Source organism: Grampus griseus (assembly GCF_964374135.1).
Source record: "Grampus griseus genome assembly, chromosome: 5".
In the NCBI taxonomy this organism is placed as follows: domain Eukaryota; kingdom Metazoa; phylum Chordata; class Mammalia; order Artiodactyla; family Delphinidae; genus Grampus; species Grampus griseus.
The window spans coordinates 72882666-72896130 of record NC_138998.1 but is presented as its reverse complement, the minus strand read 5'-3'; the positions used below and the strand labels follow the sequence as shown (position 1 = coordinate 72896130).

General features: G+C 45.6%; 1 protein-coding gene and 2 pseudogenes across 3 annotated transcripts in view; 2 read left to right on the top strand and 1 right to left on the bottom strand.

Annotated features, from left to right (window-relative positions):
- The window catches only part of DRC9 (dynein regulatory complex subunit 9), a gene marked incomplete at its 3' end in the record, with an annotated part of 41438 nt that overhangs the window by 17717 nt on the left and 10256 nt on the right, over positions 1-13465 (top strand). Inside the window, exons 7-8 of the mRNA XM_082654813.1 lie at positions 8440-8601; positions 9612-9686. Of these exons, the coding sequence (XP_082510939.1) occupies positions 8440-8601; positions 9612-9686 (237 nt within the window). The remainder of the gene's footprint in view (positions 1-8439; positions 8602-9611; positions 9687-13465) is intronic.
- LOC309822794 (epsin-1-like) lies at positions 29-1641 on the bottom strand (annotated as a pseudogene). The gene has a single exon. The product of its transcript is annotated as an epsin-1-like (transcript).
- On the top strand, positions 5299-7085 carry LOC309822792 (heterogeneous nuclear ribonucleoprotein K-like; annotated as a pseudogene). Its single transcript has 2 exons — positions 5299-5584; positions 5804-7085. The product of its transcript is annotated as a heterogeneous nuclear ribonucleoprotein K-like (transcript).

The following is a 13465-nucleotide window of genomic DNA, read 5'->3' as shown; positions in this document are numbered from 1 at the left end:
GGGGCTACTCTTTTTTTTCCCATAAGAATTGCCATTTATTCCCGAAGTTGCCAAAATCATCACCAAGGATTCACCGAGGGGTGCATGAGGGGACGAGGAGGCTCAAACACTGACTGAGGGGCCAGTCAGGAGTTGGGAGGGAGGGAGATGGGTGGGGAGACCCCCCCCGTTGTCCCTCCCCCTTCTAATGCCGTGGGCAGGGGTCCCCCTCCGGCCGCATCCCTCCCCATCCCCAGGTCCAGTTTCTCTCCGGGGAGGGAAGCAGGGTCGGGGATGGTGGGGAGAGGGTGTAGTGTGAGTGGGCCCCAGCAGGGGAAAGGACGCTGGGGTGGGGGCAGGGGTCCCCCGCTTCACATGCACTCACAACACTGGTCGCCCAGGGAGCAGGAATGGGGGAAGCCCCCTCCGGCCCTGGATTATAGGAGGAAGGGTTTAGTGTTGGGGGCCAGAGATCCCTGGGGCATCATGGGGGGGCAGGCCAGGGCCCCTGCCAAGGGGAGAGATGTACGTCGGCAGCGCTCCAGTGACCGGGGGCACAGGGCTGAGCCGGAGCTGGTTCAGGGTGAGTGTCGCCGGGGGCGCAGGCTGGAAGGGGTTGGTGATGGAGGGGCCGGTGGCCGGGCCTCCGCTCGGCAGGAAGGGGTTGGAGGCCTTGGCTCCTGGCGGCGTGGGGCCTGGCCGGCTCACCAGCGAGTACAGGTCCACCAGGGCGGCATTGGGCCCCAGGAACGACTCAGGGGTCTTCCGCGTGGGCGGCGTGGGCGTCGGGGAGGCTGCAGGCGGGGGCGCTCCCCACAGCCTCGGCCAGAGAGCCCCCGACCCCGCTCATGTCAAAGGCACCGGGACTGCAAGTGGGTACCTCTCCGGCGAGCAGCTCCAGCTCCCCTCCTCCTGGCCCACGGTCTCCCTCTTGCTCTCCTCTATGGCCATCTGCAGCTGCAGGTCGTCCCCACGGGGGATCCGCTCCTCCTTTTCGTGCTCCTCACGGCTCAAACTAAGGGCCAGCTGGACGTCATGCTCAGGGCCGCAGGACGGGGGCTGGTCGGCCTCCTCCTTGCTCATGGCCAGGGCCAGCTGGAGGTGCAGCTCCTCCTCCCTGCTGCTCTGCGGCCAGGCCTGCTCTGCCTCGGGCGGGGGCCCAGAGCCCACGGCTGCGGAGGAGGCCGTGGCGGTCTGCGCCAGCTTCTCCTTGGTCTTGAGCGTGTGGGCACGCTCCTCCCACAGCAAGTCCTCGTGGCACAGCAGGGCCACCAGCTGCTTGGCCTTCTCGTGCACGTTCACACCCTGGTCCTTGCCGTCACGGTCCACGTACTGGAAGTCCTTCAGCGTCTGCACGGTGTACATGTTCTCCTTGCACTGCTCTGACACGCGCTCTGAGCCCGTCTTGATGAGGTACTCCATCAGCGTCATGGCCTTGTAGACGTGCAGCCAGTTCTTGCCGTGGTCGTTGAGCCGCTTCCAGATCATGCTCATGATCTCTGAGAAGGCGACGACATTGTAGGTGAGGTCGGCAATCTCAGACATGAGGGAGCTGGACGGGCCCCAGGGGTCGTTGCTCGTGGCCTCGCGAACCTTGATCTCAGCCTCCGAGTAGTTGTGGACGATGTTCTTCATTTGGCGCCGCAGTGAGGAGGTCGACATGGTGGCTGGCGGTGGGGAGGGGGGCTGGCCCCCCGGGGCATGCAGAGACGGGGTGGCGGGAGGAGGGAGGCCGCGGCAGGGACTGGCAGGTCACCGCATCTCCGGAGCAGCCCGGTTGCACAGCAGGCTCTGACCACACCGTCTACAACCTTTCCAGCACGCTAGCCACAGGCAGAGACCTACGGAGATCTCCTACAACCTGAGTCCCCGGGGAGGTGGTTGCCTTGAACACAGGAGAGCACGCACTTGGAGACAGATGTGAACAGCTGAAAAGAGATGGCATGGGTGCCAAGACAGACCCAGCCAGACACACTAAGACGAAGAGCTGATCTGACAACTAACAGTAGGAGACTGAAAGGAAAGGGAAAGAGAGAGAAGAAGAAAAAGAGGCACAGAGAGCTGGGCAGACAAAGACAAGAGAAACAGATAAAGAACCATGGGAAGAGAGTGAGGCAGGCGGGCAACGAGAAAAGACGGCGACCCTGAAACGAAAAGAGGCAGTAATCTGGGACAGGGAAATAATAGACAAGAAAAATGGAGAAGAACACGAAATCTGGGTTTGAGATTCAGTTTGCTCAACTCCGAAATGAAGGAAAAGATTCCACCCGGCACTGTGATTAAATACAACAGCTCCACCCGGAACTGTTGATTAAATACAATGGATACATAAAGTTCTTGGCACTGCCCCCCTTGGGTAGTAGTTCAATAACATTGGCTACTATTATTGTCAGAGAAAAAACAGAACTATTTCTAAAAGGGTGGCCATCAGAAAATGTGCTATCTTAACACCGTGTGTTTATATTAACGGGCATTAGAGGATATATTCAACCTTCACAGCAAAACTAAAACTTCACAGATACTGCTTAAAACAAGACTACGTTTTTCAAAATTGCTTAGCCCAAAGAGAATTACTAGATCGAATAAAAGACAAATCATACGGCAAAATTTTCCAAGGGGTAGTCAGATATCAAATGATATCAAAGGTCATCTGTGTGGAACAAAAAAATCTACAAATAATAATGGAAACCAGAGCTCCCAGCAGTTAACTACACACTTACTACGCGCCAGGGTTAGGCACTTAAAAGCATCACCTCTGTTATTAGGCAAAGCTGCCCTATTACGCAGGAAACATAAACACACTAATTTTAAAGACTAGGAAACTAAGGTTTGGTGATAAATCACCTGACAAATCTTACAGGCTCGCAAAAAGTGGGCCTCTGATTCCAGAGCCGGGTTCTTCACCAAAACTAACTCAAGAACCTGGGGTAAGGGCAGACCCTAGACCAAGCGACAGACCCGCGGAGAGGGACTCGGGCTTGGAGGACACGGGTACCAGGACAAAAATGAGATGGGAAGACGGCAGGGAGAGATGCACAGAGACTAGAGACACCTGGCGAACGGAGACACCAACATTAATCCTGACGCTCTGACGCCGAAACGTGACAGAAAGGCAGAACGAGACTGGGACAGACACACGGTGACAAATGCTTTGCAAAAACGCCGAAAGAGACACGGACACGAGCAGAAGGTAGGCCCGCGGGAGGCAGCGGCGCTGACACGCAGACGCGGGAGAGACGGAGAGCCGGGGGCGGCCCAGGCCGGCCGGGAGCAGACACACAAAGGCCGCGGAGACGCCCGAGCGCGCCCGCCTGCCGCGCCCCTGCCAGCGCTCACCTCGGTCCCCTCACGCCGCGCTCCAGGGGGTCATGGCGGGCAGCCCCCTGCTCCCGCTCGGCCTCCGTGTCGCGCGCCGAGCCGCGAGCGGCGGACGCGGGGCCGCCCTCGGGCGCACGCGCGAACGCACTGAGGGCCACAGGCCGACGGCCCTGACGCCCCGGCGCCCGGGAGGGGCGCGGAGAGCAGGGCGGGGGCGGGTGCTACTGTTCATTGCGGTGTGTGGGCTTCTCATTGTGGTGGCCTCTTTTGTTGCGGAGTACAGGCTCTAGGTGCGTGGGCTTCAGTAGTTGTGGCACACGGGCTCAGTAGTTGTGGCTCACGTGCTCAGTAGTTGTGGCACACGGGCTTAGTTGTTCCACAGCATGTGGGATCTTCCTCGACCAGGGCTCGAACCCGTGCCCCCTGCATTGTCAGGCAGATTCTTATCCACTGCACCACCAGGGAAGCGCAACCCACTTTTCTTACCCTTCAGGTGTCAGAGTAAACATTCCTTTCTCAGAGAATCCTTTCTTGGACTATCCAATCTAACATAGGTCTCTCTTGTTATTTTCTCTCATAACCTTTTCTTTCATAGCATATTGCACATTTTAAAAAGTTTAAAACTAAAAGTTTCCTTTTAGTTACATCTTTCCCACTAGATTGTAAGCTCTATGAGGGCAAGGACCATGTCTATTTAGGCCTTTACTATTTACCTAGAGTCTAGTCCAATGCCTGATACATAATAAATATTTTAAAAATGAATACCAAGGCCATTAAATTGCCAAGCACTTATTATCAAAAAGGCCTGATATTACAAGTGTTGGCAAGGATGTGGAGAAAAGGGAACCCTCGTGTACTGTTGGTGGGAAAGTAAATTGGTGCAGTCACTATGGAAAACAGTATGGAGATTCCTCAAAGAATTAAGAATAAAACTACCATATCATTCATTTATTCCACTTCTGGGTATTTATCCAAAGAACATGAAAACACTAATTCAGAAAGATATACGTACCCCTATGTTTATTGCAGCATTGTCCACAATAGCCAAGATAAGAAAACAACCTAAGTGCCCACTGACAGATGAATGGATAAAGAAGATATGGTGTATATATATATATATATATATATATATATATATATATATATATATATATATATATATATATACACAGTATATATACAATGGAATATTACTCAGCCATAAAAGGATGAAGTCTTGCTATTTGTGACAACATGGATGGACACTGAGATTATCATGCTAAGTGAAATAAGTCAGACAGAGAAAGATAAATAACATATAATTTCACTCATGTGGAATCTAAAACAAACAAACAAAACAAAAATACATGAACAAACCAAACAAAAACAAACATGTAGAACAGAGTAGTGGTTACCAGAAGGGGAAAGGATTAGGGGTGGGAAATGGGTAAAGGGGGTCAACTGTATGGTGACAGATGGAAACTAAACTTTTGGTGGTGAGCACATTGTAATGTATACAGAAGTTGAGATATAATGTACACATGAATCTTACATAATATTATAAACCAATGTTAACTCAATTAAAGAAAGAAAAGAAATTGCCAAGCACTTTGGAACCTGTGAAGACTTTTCACACATATTGTCAATTAATCCTTATAATTACTTGCTAAGATATTGCAGGCAGGGTAGATATTAATGTTTCTATTTTAAAGAAGGTAAGACTTAGAGAGTTTAACTGACGCGGCCAAATTCACACAGCTGGTGGGACTTGGGTGGGAAGTTAGGTCTTTTGATCATTTAGTTCAGTGCTCTTTCCACCAAAATGAGATAGTGATGGGAAATTTGTGTGGATACAGAGTACCCAGATAGTGTGCCTAGGAAAGAATCTCACCGTCCTGATGCTGATTATCAATTATACCATCCATGATTATTGGGTAAATTTCCCATAGTGTGATAGCAGAAAAATAGATCCAGTTCCTTGTTGAAATATAAGAACAAAAGGTAGGTTCTCTGTCTAGCTGTGACCGGCTGAGGCTGCACAGCAGCATAGGGCCGGTAGCCTTGCCCGGCTACTGCAGCGCAAGGGTGTCAATTGGTCCCGCCCAGAACACTTCAGTTCTGCCCTGCAAAGATATATTAAATAACTGATTGGTGTGCCCCTTTAATACAAGAAAATGGAAATTGAACAGCCAGAGGAAACCTTTCCCAACACCAAAACCAATGGTGAATTAGGTAAACGCCCCGCTGAAGATATGGAAGACGAACAAGCTTTTAAAAGATCTAGAAACAGGGCTTCCCTGGTGGCGCAGTGGTTGAGAGTCCGCCTGCCGATGCAGGGGACACGGGTTCGTGCCCCGGTCCGGGAAGATCCCACATGCCGCGGAGCGACTGGGCCCGTGAGCCATGGCCGCTGGGCCTGCGCGTCCGGAGCCTGTGCTCCGCAACGGGAGAGGCCACAACAGTGAGAGGCCCGCGTACCGCAAAAAAAAACAAACAACCCCCCCCCCCCAAAAAAAAAAAGATCTAGAAACACTGATGTGATGGTTGAATTACGCCTTCTGCTTCAGAGCAAGAATGCTGGGGCAGTGATTGGAAAAGGAGGCAAGAATATTAAGGCTCTCCGTACAGACTACAGTGAGTGTTTCAGTCCCAGACAGCAGTGGCCCCGAGTGCATATTGAGTAACAGTGCCAGTACTGAAACAATTGGAGAAATTCTGAAGAAAATCATCCCTACCTTGGAAGAGGGCCTGCAGTTGCCATCACCCACTGCAACCAGCCAGCTCCCGCTCGAATCTGATGCTGTGGAATGCTTAAATTACCAACACTATAAAGGAAGCGACTTTGACTGCGAGTTGAGACTGTTGATTCATCAGAGTCTGGCTGGAGGAATTATTGGGGTCAAAGGTGCTAAAATCAAAGAACTTTGAGAGAACACTCAGACAACAATCAAGCTTTTCCAGGAATGTTGTCCTCAATCCACTCTGACAGAGTTGTTCTTATTGGAGGAAAACCTGATAGGGTTGTAGAGTGCATAAAGATCATCCTTGATCTTATATCAGAGTCTCCCATCAAAGGACATGCTCAGCATTATGATCCTAATGTTTACGATGAAACCTATGATTATGGTGGTTTTACAATGATATTTGATGACCGCCGTGGACGTCCCGTGAGATTTCCCATGCCGGGAAGAGGTGGTTTGGACAGAATGCCCCCTGGTCGGGGTGGGTGTCCCATGCCTCCATCCAGAAGGGATTATGATGATATGAGCCCTCGTCGAGGACCTCCTCCACCTCCTCCTGGACGAGGGGGCCCGGGTGGTGGCAGAGCTCGGAATCTTCCTCTTCCTCCACCACCACCACCTAGAGGAGGAGAGCTAATGGCCTATGACAGAAGAGGGAGACCTGGAGACCGTTATGATGGTTTGGTTAGTTTCAGTGCTGATGAAATCTGGGACTCTGCAGTAGATACATGGAGCCCGTCAGAGTGGCAGATGGCTTATGAACCACAGGGTGGCTCTGGATATGATTATTCCTATGCAGGGGGTCGTGGCTCATACGGTGATCTTGGTGGACCTATTATTACTACACAAGTAACTATTCCCAAAGATCTGGCTGGATCTATTATTGGCAAAGGTGGTCAGCAGATTAAACAAATCCATCATGAGTCAGGAGCTTCGATCAAAATTGATGAGCCTTTAGAAGGGTCCGAAGATCGGATTATTACCATTACAGGAACACAGGCCCAGATACAGAATGCTCAGTATTTGCTGCAGAACAGTGTGAAGCAGTATTCTGGAAAGTTTTTCTAAGTCTAGTGAAGAACTGAAGGGGTCCTGCATCTTTTTTTCTTTTTTTATCTGCTACTGTTTAAAAAGCCAACATTCCTCTGCTTCATAGGTGTTCTGCATTTGAGGTGTAGTGAAATCTTTGCTGTTCACCAGATGTAATGTTTTAGTTCCTTACAAACAGGCTTGGGGGTTGGGGGAGGGTGTGCAAAAACGAACATTGAAATTTTGAAACAGCAGCAGAGTGAGTGACTTTTTTTTTTTTTTTTTGCGGTACGCAGGCCCCTCACTGTTGTGGCCGCTCGCGTTGCGGAGCACAGGCTCCGGAGGCGCAGGCTCAGCTGCCATAGCTCACGGGCCTAGCCGCTCCGCGGCATGTGGGATCTTCCCGGACCGGGGCACGAACCCGCGTCCCCTGCATCGGCAGGCGGACTCTCAACCACTGCGCCACCAGGGAAGCTCGGTGGTCATTTTTTTTTAAGATGGTCATTTTTTAAATGGCTGAATTCCCCCAACCTGCCCCCAAACTAAACACTAAGTTTAATTTTCACTCCTCTTTTGGATATAAATAAATGCATCTCTTCTTGGACTTAGGCAGATATCTTGACACATTCAGTTCTGGTGATTTCTTAAGTGATTTGAAAGTCCATTGCTTGGGAGGAAATTCCACCACACATTCATGCTTCTAATAAGCTGGAGATTTTTCTTTGTTTTTGCAAATGCTTGCCCCTACTTTGCAACGATTTTCTGTTTGTAGTTGTGAAGAACCAAGGTGGGAAGCAATACAACAGATGGAGTAGTTGGTATAAGTATATACCAGAAGCCTAATGGTGGCAAGTTTTATTAATCAGAATAATACTTGGTTATATAAGTGACTGATGCTAAATAAATTCTGATTATTTTTTTTTAGATAATTTCTCACTTATAGACTTAAACTGTCAGCTTGGTAGTGTCTATTAGTTAAACTTTGTAAAAAATATATATATATATTCTTGTTTTTCCATTGTATGCAAATTGAAAGAAAAAATGTACCATTTCTCTGTTGTATGTTGGATTATGTAGGAAATGTTTGTGAACAATTCAAAAAAAGATGAAAAAAGTTCCTGTGGATGTTTTGTGTAGTATCTTGGCATTTGTATTGATAGTTAAAAGTTCACTTCCAAATAAAACTCCCATAATGCTAGATTTGATGTGTGCCCAATTTGAACAAGGGTTGATTGACACCTGTAAAATTTGTTAAAACGTTCCTCTTGTAAGGAAATACAAAATCTTAAATTATATATATAAAAAAAAGAACAAAAGGTAAACTTAAGCCACTGACTGAGCTGAATGGAGGTAGAATGTATTTTAATTTAGAAACCTGGTCTTACCTTTACAGAGTCGGCATGAATATATTGCTCACCTTAAGAACGAGTTGCAAGAGATGAAGGCAAAAACCAACATGGAGAATCGCTATATGAAGAGAAACACTGAGCTGCAGATTTCCCAGACCCAGAAAAAATGTAGCAAAACAGAGGAGCTCTTGCTGGAAGAGATTGAGGTAATCACTGTTAATTAGAAATGAATCAGGTAGCTGGCAGTCAAGCTGTCGCTCCTGATTTGCCTCAGCTGACAAAGGAGGAGAGCGAGGGAGACTTTCCCAATCTTTGCTCTCTCTCTCCAGCAACCCTAACATTTGAGGTTAAAAACAAAAAAGGAATGAGGACTTGCTTTTTTGCAGGCAGAGATTCTGATGGGCTGTAGCTTACATCTCCTGGCTTTTTGTGATGACTTTGAAAATTGGTTGTACTTTCTTCTCTTGGTCACTTTATCCTTACTCTATAAAACCACTTGCCATTTCTCCTGGTAATTATAGGGAGAGGGCAAAACAAGATGTTCAGTAACTGCAGGTTTTTGCTGCTACTTTTCTCACTCAACCAGTATCTTTCATCCCTCCATTAAGAAATACAAAATCTAGAGGGCTGAATTTCATGCAAACCTACATTTACAGAAATGAGAAGTCACAGTGAAAAATGTCAGGAGAAAGAAACAAGGGTAGACCCTCATTAGAGGAGGAAGACTAAATGGCTAAAAGAACAAGTGGTCGGCGAGAAGGAGCAAACATCAGTAGAGCGTATCACCTGTGTGCAGGAGGCGGCTCCTTTCTCTGACTCACTTGAAAGCTTACTTCCCAAGTGTGGCTTAAGACTATGACAACAAACTTTTTTCTTGCACTCTGGAATTTCCTTCTGTAGGCCTGAGAAGCTTGTGCCCTTGAAGCATTGTTTCTCTCCTTAAATGGACACCAGTTTCCAGGCCACAGGATTATGGCCCTTTTGCTCTGGGCAGCTGCCTGTGTCTAGCACAGTGCCAGACATGGCTCAGCCATGTTGTGAACACGAATTGAGTTGAAGGGAACGGAATTGCTGCTCTGGAGCAATATCTCGGAATCTTAGGATCCCAGCTGGTAGAGAAGACCCGTACTACTGTCACAGCTACACCCCTGATCTTGAGAACTCACTTCCAGCCCCATTGGGAAGAATTCCTGACATTGGTTTGTTGTTCTCACAGAAACTAAGACTGAAAACTGAAGAAGAGAACCGGATTCATGCAGAGATTGAAATATTCCTTAGAAAGGAGCAGCAGGTGGGTCCCCAAAACTTTCTTATCCTCTGACATGTTTGTGTCCTGCTTATAAAATACCAAGGACAGCAAAAAAAATTTAAGGAACGAAAAATCAACCATGATTCTACCAGCCTAATAAATGAGCTGTATAGCCCACTTTTCTTTAAAAGTTATCCATCTGGATAAATATTTTATAAAGCTGTAATTTGAGTACAGGTAAAATTTTGTCTTCTACCATTATCATTTGGCACTATATAAGAAATTTTTCTTGTTCCTATATTGCTTCATAGTCATAATTTAAAACTAAAATTTCCTGATTTCTTAAAATTATAAAAATAGCATATTCTTAGTTGAGGGAAGATTTTTTTAAAAATTGCCAATTGGGGACTTCCCTGGTGGTGCAGTGGTTAAGAGTCCGCCTGCTAATGCAGGGGACACGGGTTCAAACCCTGGTCTGGGAAGATCCTACGTGCCATGGAGCAACTAAGCCCATGCACCACAACTACTGAACCCACATGCCACAACTACTGAAGCCCGCACGCCTAGAGCCCATGCTCCGCAACAAGAGAAGCCACAGAAATGAGAAGCCTGTGCACTGCAATGAAGAGTAGCCCCCACTCACCACAACTAGAGAAAGCCTGCATGTAGCAATGAAGACCCAACACAGCCAAAAATAAATTAATTAATTTTTTAAAATTTGCCAGTTGGTTTTTTACTCATTTTTCCATTTTATTGCAGTCTCTTCATAAAATAATTTTAAGTGGTTTTATAATGTTCCATTGAATGGTTATTCCATAATTTGTTACTCTTTTGTTTTGGATATTTAGATTATTTCCAAAGTTTCATTATTATAAATAATTCAGTAATGAAAGCTTTGTCCAAATAACTGTTTTATTCATTGCGATTACTTACTAAAAGTAAATCTCAAGCATGAGATTATTAATTCAGAGAGTCTGTTATTTTGTGACTTTTGATAAATAATGCTAGTACTTTCTGTTTTACACTGACATCAGCAATTTATGCAAGCACTAATTTCAAGGTAACCTCAATAGAACTAGCTGTTTTCGATTTTTTTTTTTTTTGTACTTGCAGGATCTGGCTTTAATGAATTTGAACACAAGGCACAGTCTTCCAGGTGTATGTAAATATATGTCCATTTTAAAATTGCTTTTTGCTTCTTCCATCTCTAATTCTTTTGGACAGGAATGAAAGAATGTTTAAATTCTTTCTTATTCAAGCAAGAACTTCTTTAGCCTAATAGTCTTTTGTTGCCTCCTAGATCTTGGTGAGTTTTCTGTGGTTAAATGATGCTTTTAATTTCTGTATCAACACAAACTGTCTTTGTTGCTTTCTCCAAAATAGTATTTTCTTCCTCTAGTGTGTCATTACAGTCCCTTTCGGCTTTTGTTTCTTCCTCAGGGAATAAATGTGGGTGCTCCGTGCATCCCCTACATACAAAATGCTGGATCCGGGATTCTAATCCTTGGCATTTAGGACGATCCATTAGGGGCGTATAAATGCGCATTTTCACTCCTTCTACAAAGGCACTGGTCTGCTTTATGACAGAGGGCTTAACATTCCTCAATTCTATCAGTCCATCCATCTTTGGTCCTGTCCCACAGGGTACCGCAATGTTTTAGATATTTTTAAAAGTCTACTAATTTAATGAATTGTCTTATTTTGCATTTTTGCTTACTAATAGAATTGACCATTTTTCCATGTATTTATTTACTTATTTCATTTCTTCTTGTCTGAATTATATATGACTGAATGGTTTTAATTAGTATTTCCAATACTAATAACAAACCAAGCTGAATGGAACCTTTCAAAATATCCCTGTTGGATGAATAAGGAAAAAATTTCCAGCTTACTCATGATATAGCCTGCCTTTGAGAAACTGGATGAATTTTCAGCCAATAATTCTAAATCTGTGGTTAAAGAAAATAATTTCTAGATGCTATCTCACAGGCCTTTACTGAAAAATACATCAGTAGGCTATTAGAACCTGTACTCCTGTAATTTCAGGATTATGTATCATGTTACCTGTTTCAGATGTTAGAAGTATAGCAGGTATTTGATGACGATCAGATGAGTGGGTGGATAAATGGATGTTGGATGCATGAAGTTAGTGTTCCTCACATCTTCAGCCTAATAACACAAGTGATACACAAATACTTTTTAATGAAAAATTGGAAACAGTACAGAAATACATAGATTTTCAAAAAGCGAAAGCTTTCTTAATCACTTCCTTTTCCAAAGAGTTCTTCCATATTCTTTTCCTTTCATGTACATATTTGTGTATGTACCTAAATACTTGTTTTTAGTATTTATTTATATTTGTTTTTGACATAAATGGGATCATACTATATATGTTTTTCCAGACTCAGTTTTTTAAAAGAATTTACTTTGTCTTTAATGTTTTCTTTTTTTAAAAAATAGATTTATTTATTTATTTTTGGCTGTGTTGGGTCTTCATTGCTACTCATCGGCTTTCTCTAGTTATGGCGAGCGGGGGGCTACTCTTCGTTGCGGTGCACGGGCTTCTCATTGTGGTGGCTTCTCTTGTTGTGGAGCACAAGCTCTAGGCATGTGGGCTTCAGTAGTTGTGGTACGTGGGCTCAGTAGTTGTGGTTCGTAGGCTCTAGAGATCAGGCTTAGTAGTTGTGGCGCACGGGCTTAGTTGCTCTGCGGCATGTGGGATCTTCCCTGGCCAGGGCTCGAACCTGTGTCCCTTGCATTGGCAGGCAGATTCTTTTTTTTTTTTTTTTGCGGTACGCAGGCCTCTCACTGCCGTGGCCTCTCCCGCCGCGGAGCACAGGTTCTGGACACGCAGGCCCAGAGGCCATGGCCCACGGGCCCAGACGCTCCGCAGCATGCGGGATCCTCCCAGACCAGGGCACGACCCGAGTCCCCTGCATCGGCAGGCGGACCCCCAACCACTGCTCCACCAGGGAAGCCTGGCAGGCAGATTCTTAACCACTGTACCACCAGGGAAGTCCCTGTCTTTAATGTTTTCTAAGGCAGTACAATTGCTATATAACATGCCATGAGGGGGTTATACCAAAATTTAGGTAACCATCCTTCTGTCAGTGGACATGTCTCTAAGTGCATGGTATATGGAAATTCTATTCATTTTTGTAATATTGTTCTAGATTCCTTATGTCCTCTCATATTAGTTTTAATGGTTTTTCAGTTGATTCATTTGGATATTCTAGGTAGAAAATCTTATTGACTGTAGATAATAACAATTTTATATTTTCCCTTTCATTATTTATATGTCTATTTCCATTTTGTGGCTTATTGTACAGATAGAGTGGCAAGTGTAATGTTTTGTAGTAGTAGTAATAATAATGTGGCACTGTTTTTCTATTCTTGGTTTTAATGATGTTTCAGTCAGTATTACACATGAATTCATAGTCATGCCAAGTTTCTCATGTGCAAGTTAGGGCTCCTTGGGGAAGAATAAGACCCTGCAACTTAGAATGGGAATACCTGGTTGGACTCAGATTTATGTAATTGACAGTCTTGAACCCCCAAGTCACTGTAAGCCTCTCTTGCCAGTGGAATTAGCCTGCCCTCCTATGTCTGAGATTAGTCTTCCTTTTCGTGAAAACCCTGTGATAATAACTTCATCTGAGGCAGATGCCTTGAAAAGGGATGCTCATTCTCAAGACCGACTGCAATCACCCCTTTTGTCCCTGGATCCATCACTAGGGTCAAATCTCAGCAGATTTCAGGTTGATAGGTAACTCAGAAGGAAATAGCTTACACTGCAAAAGAATTACAAGACTTTACTGATA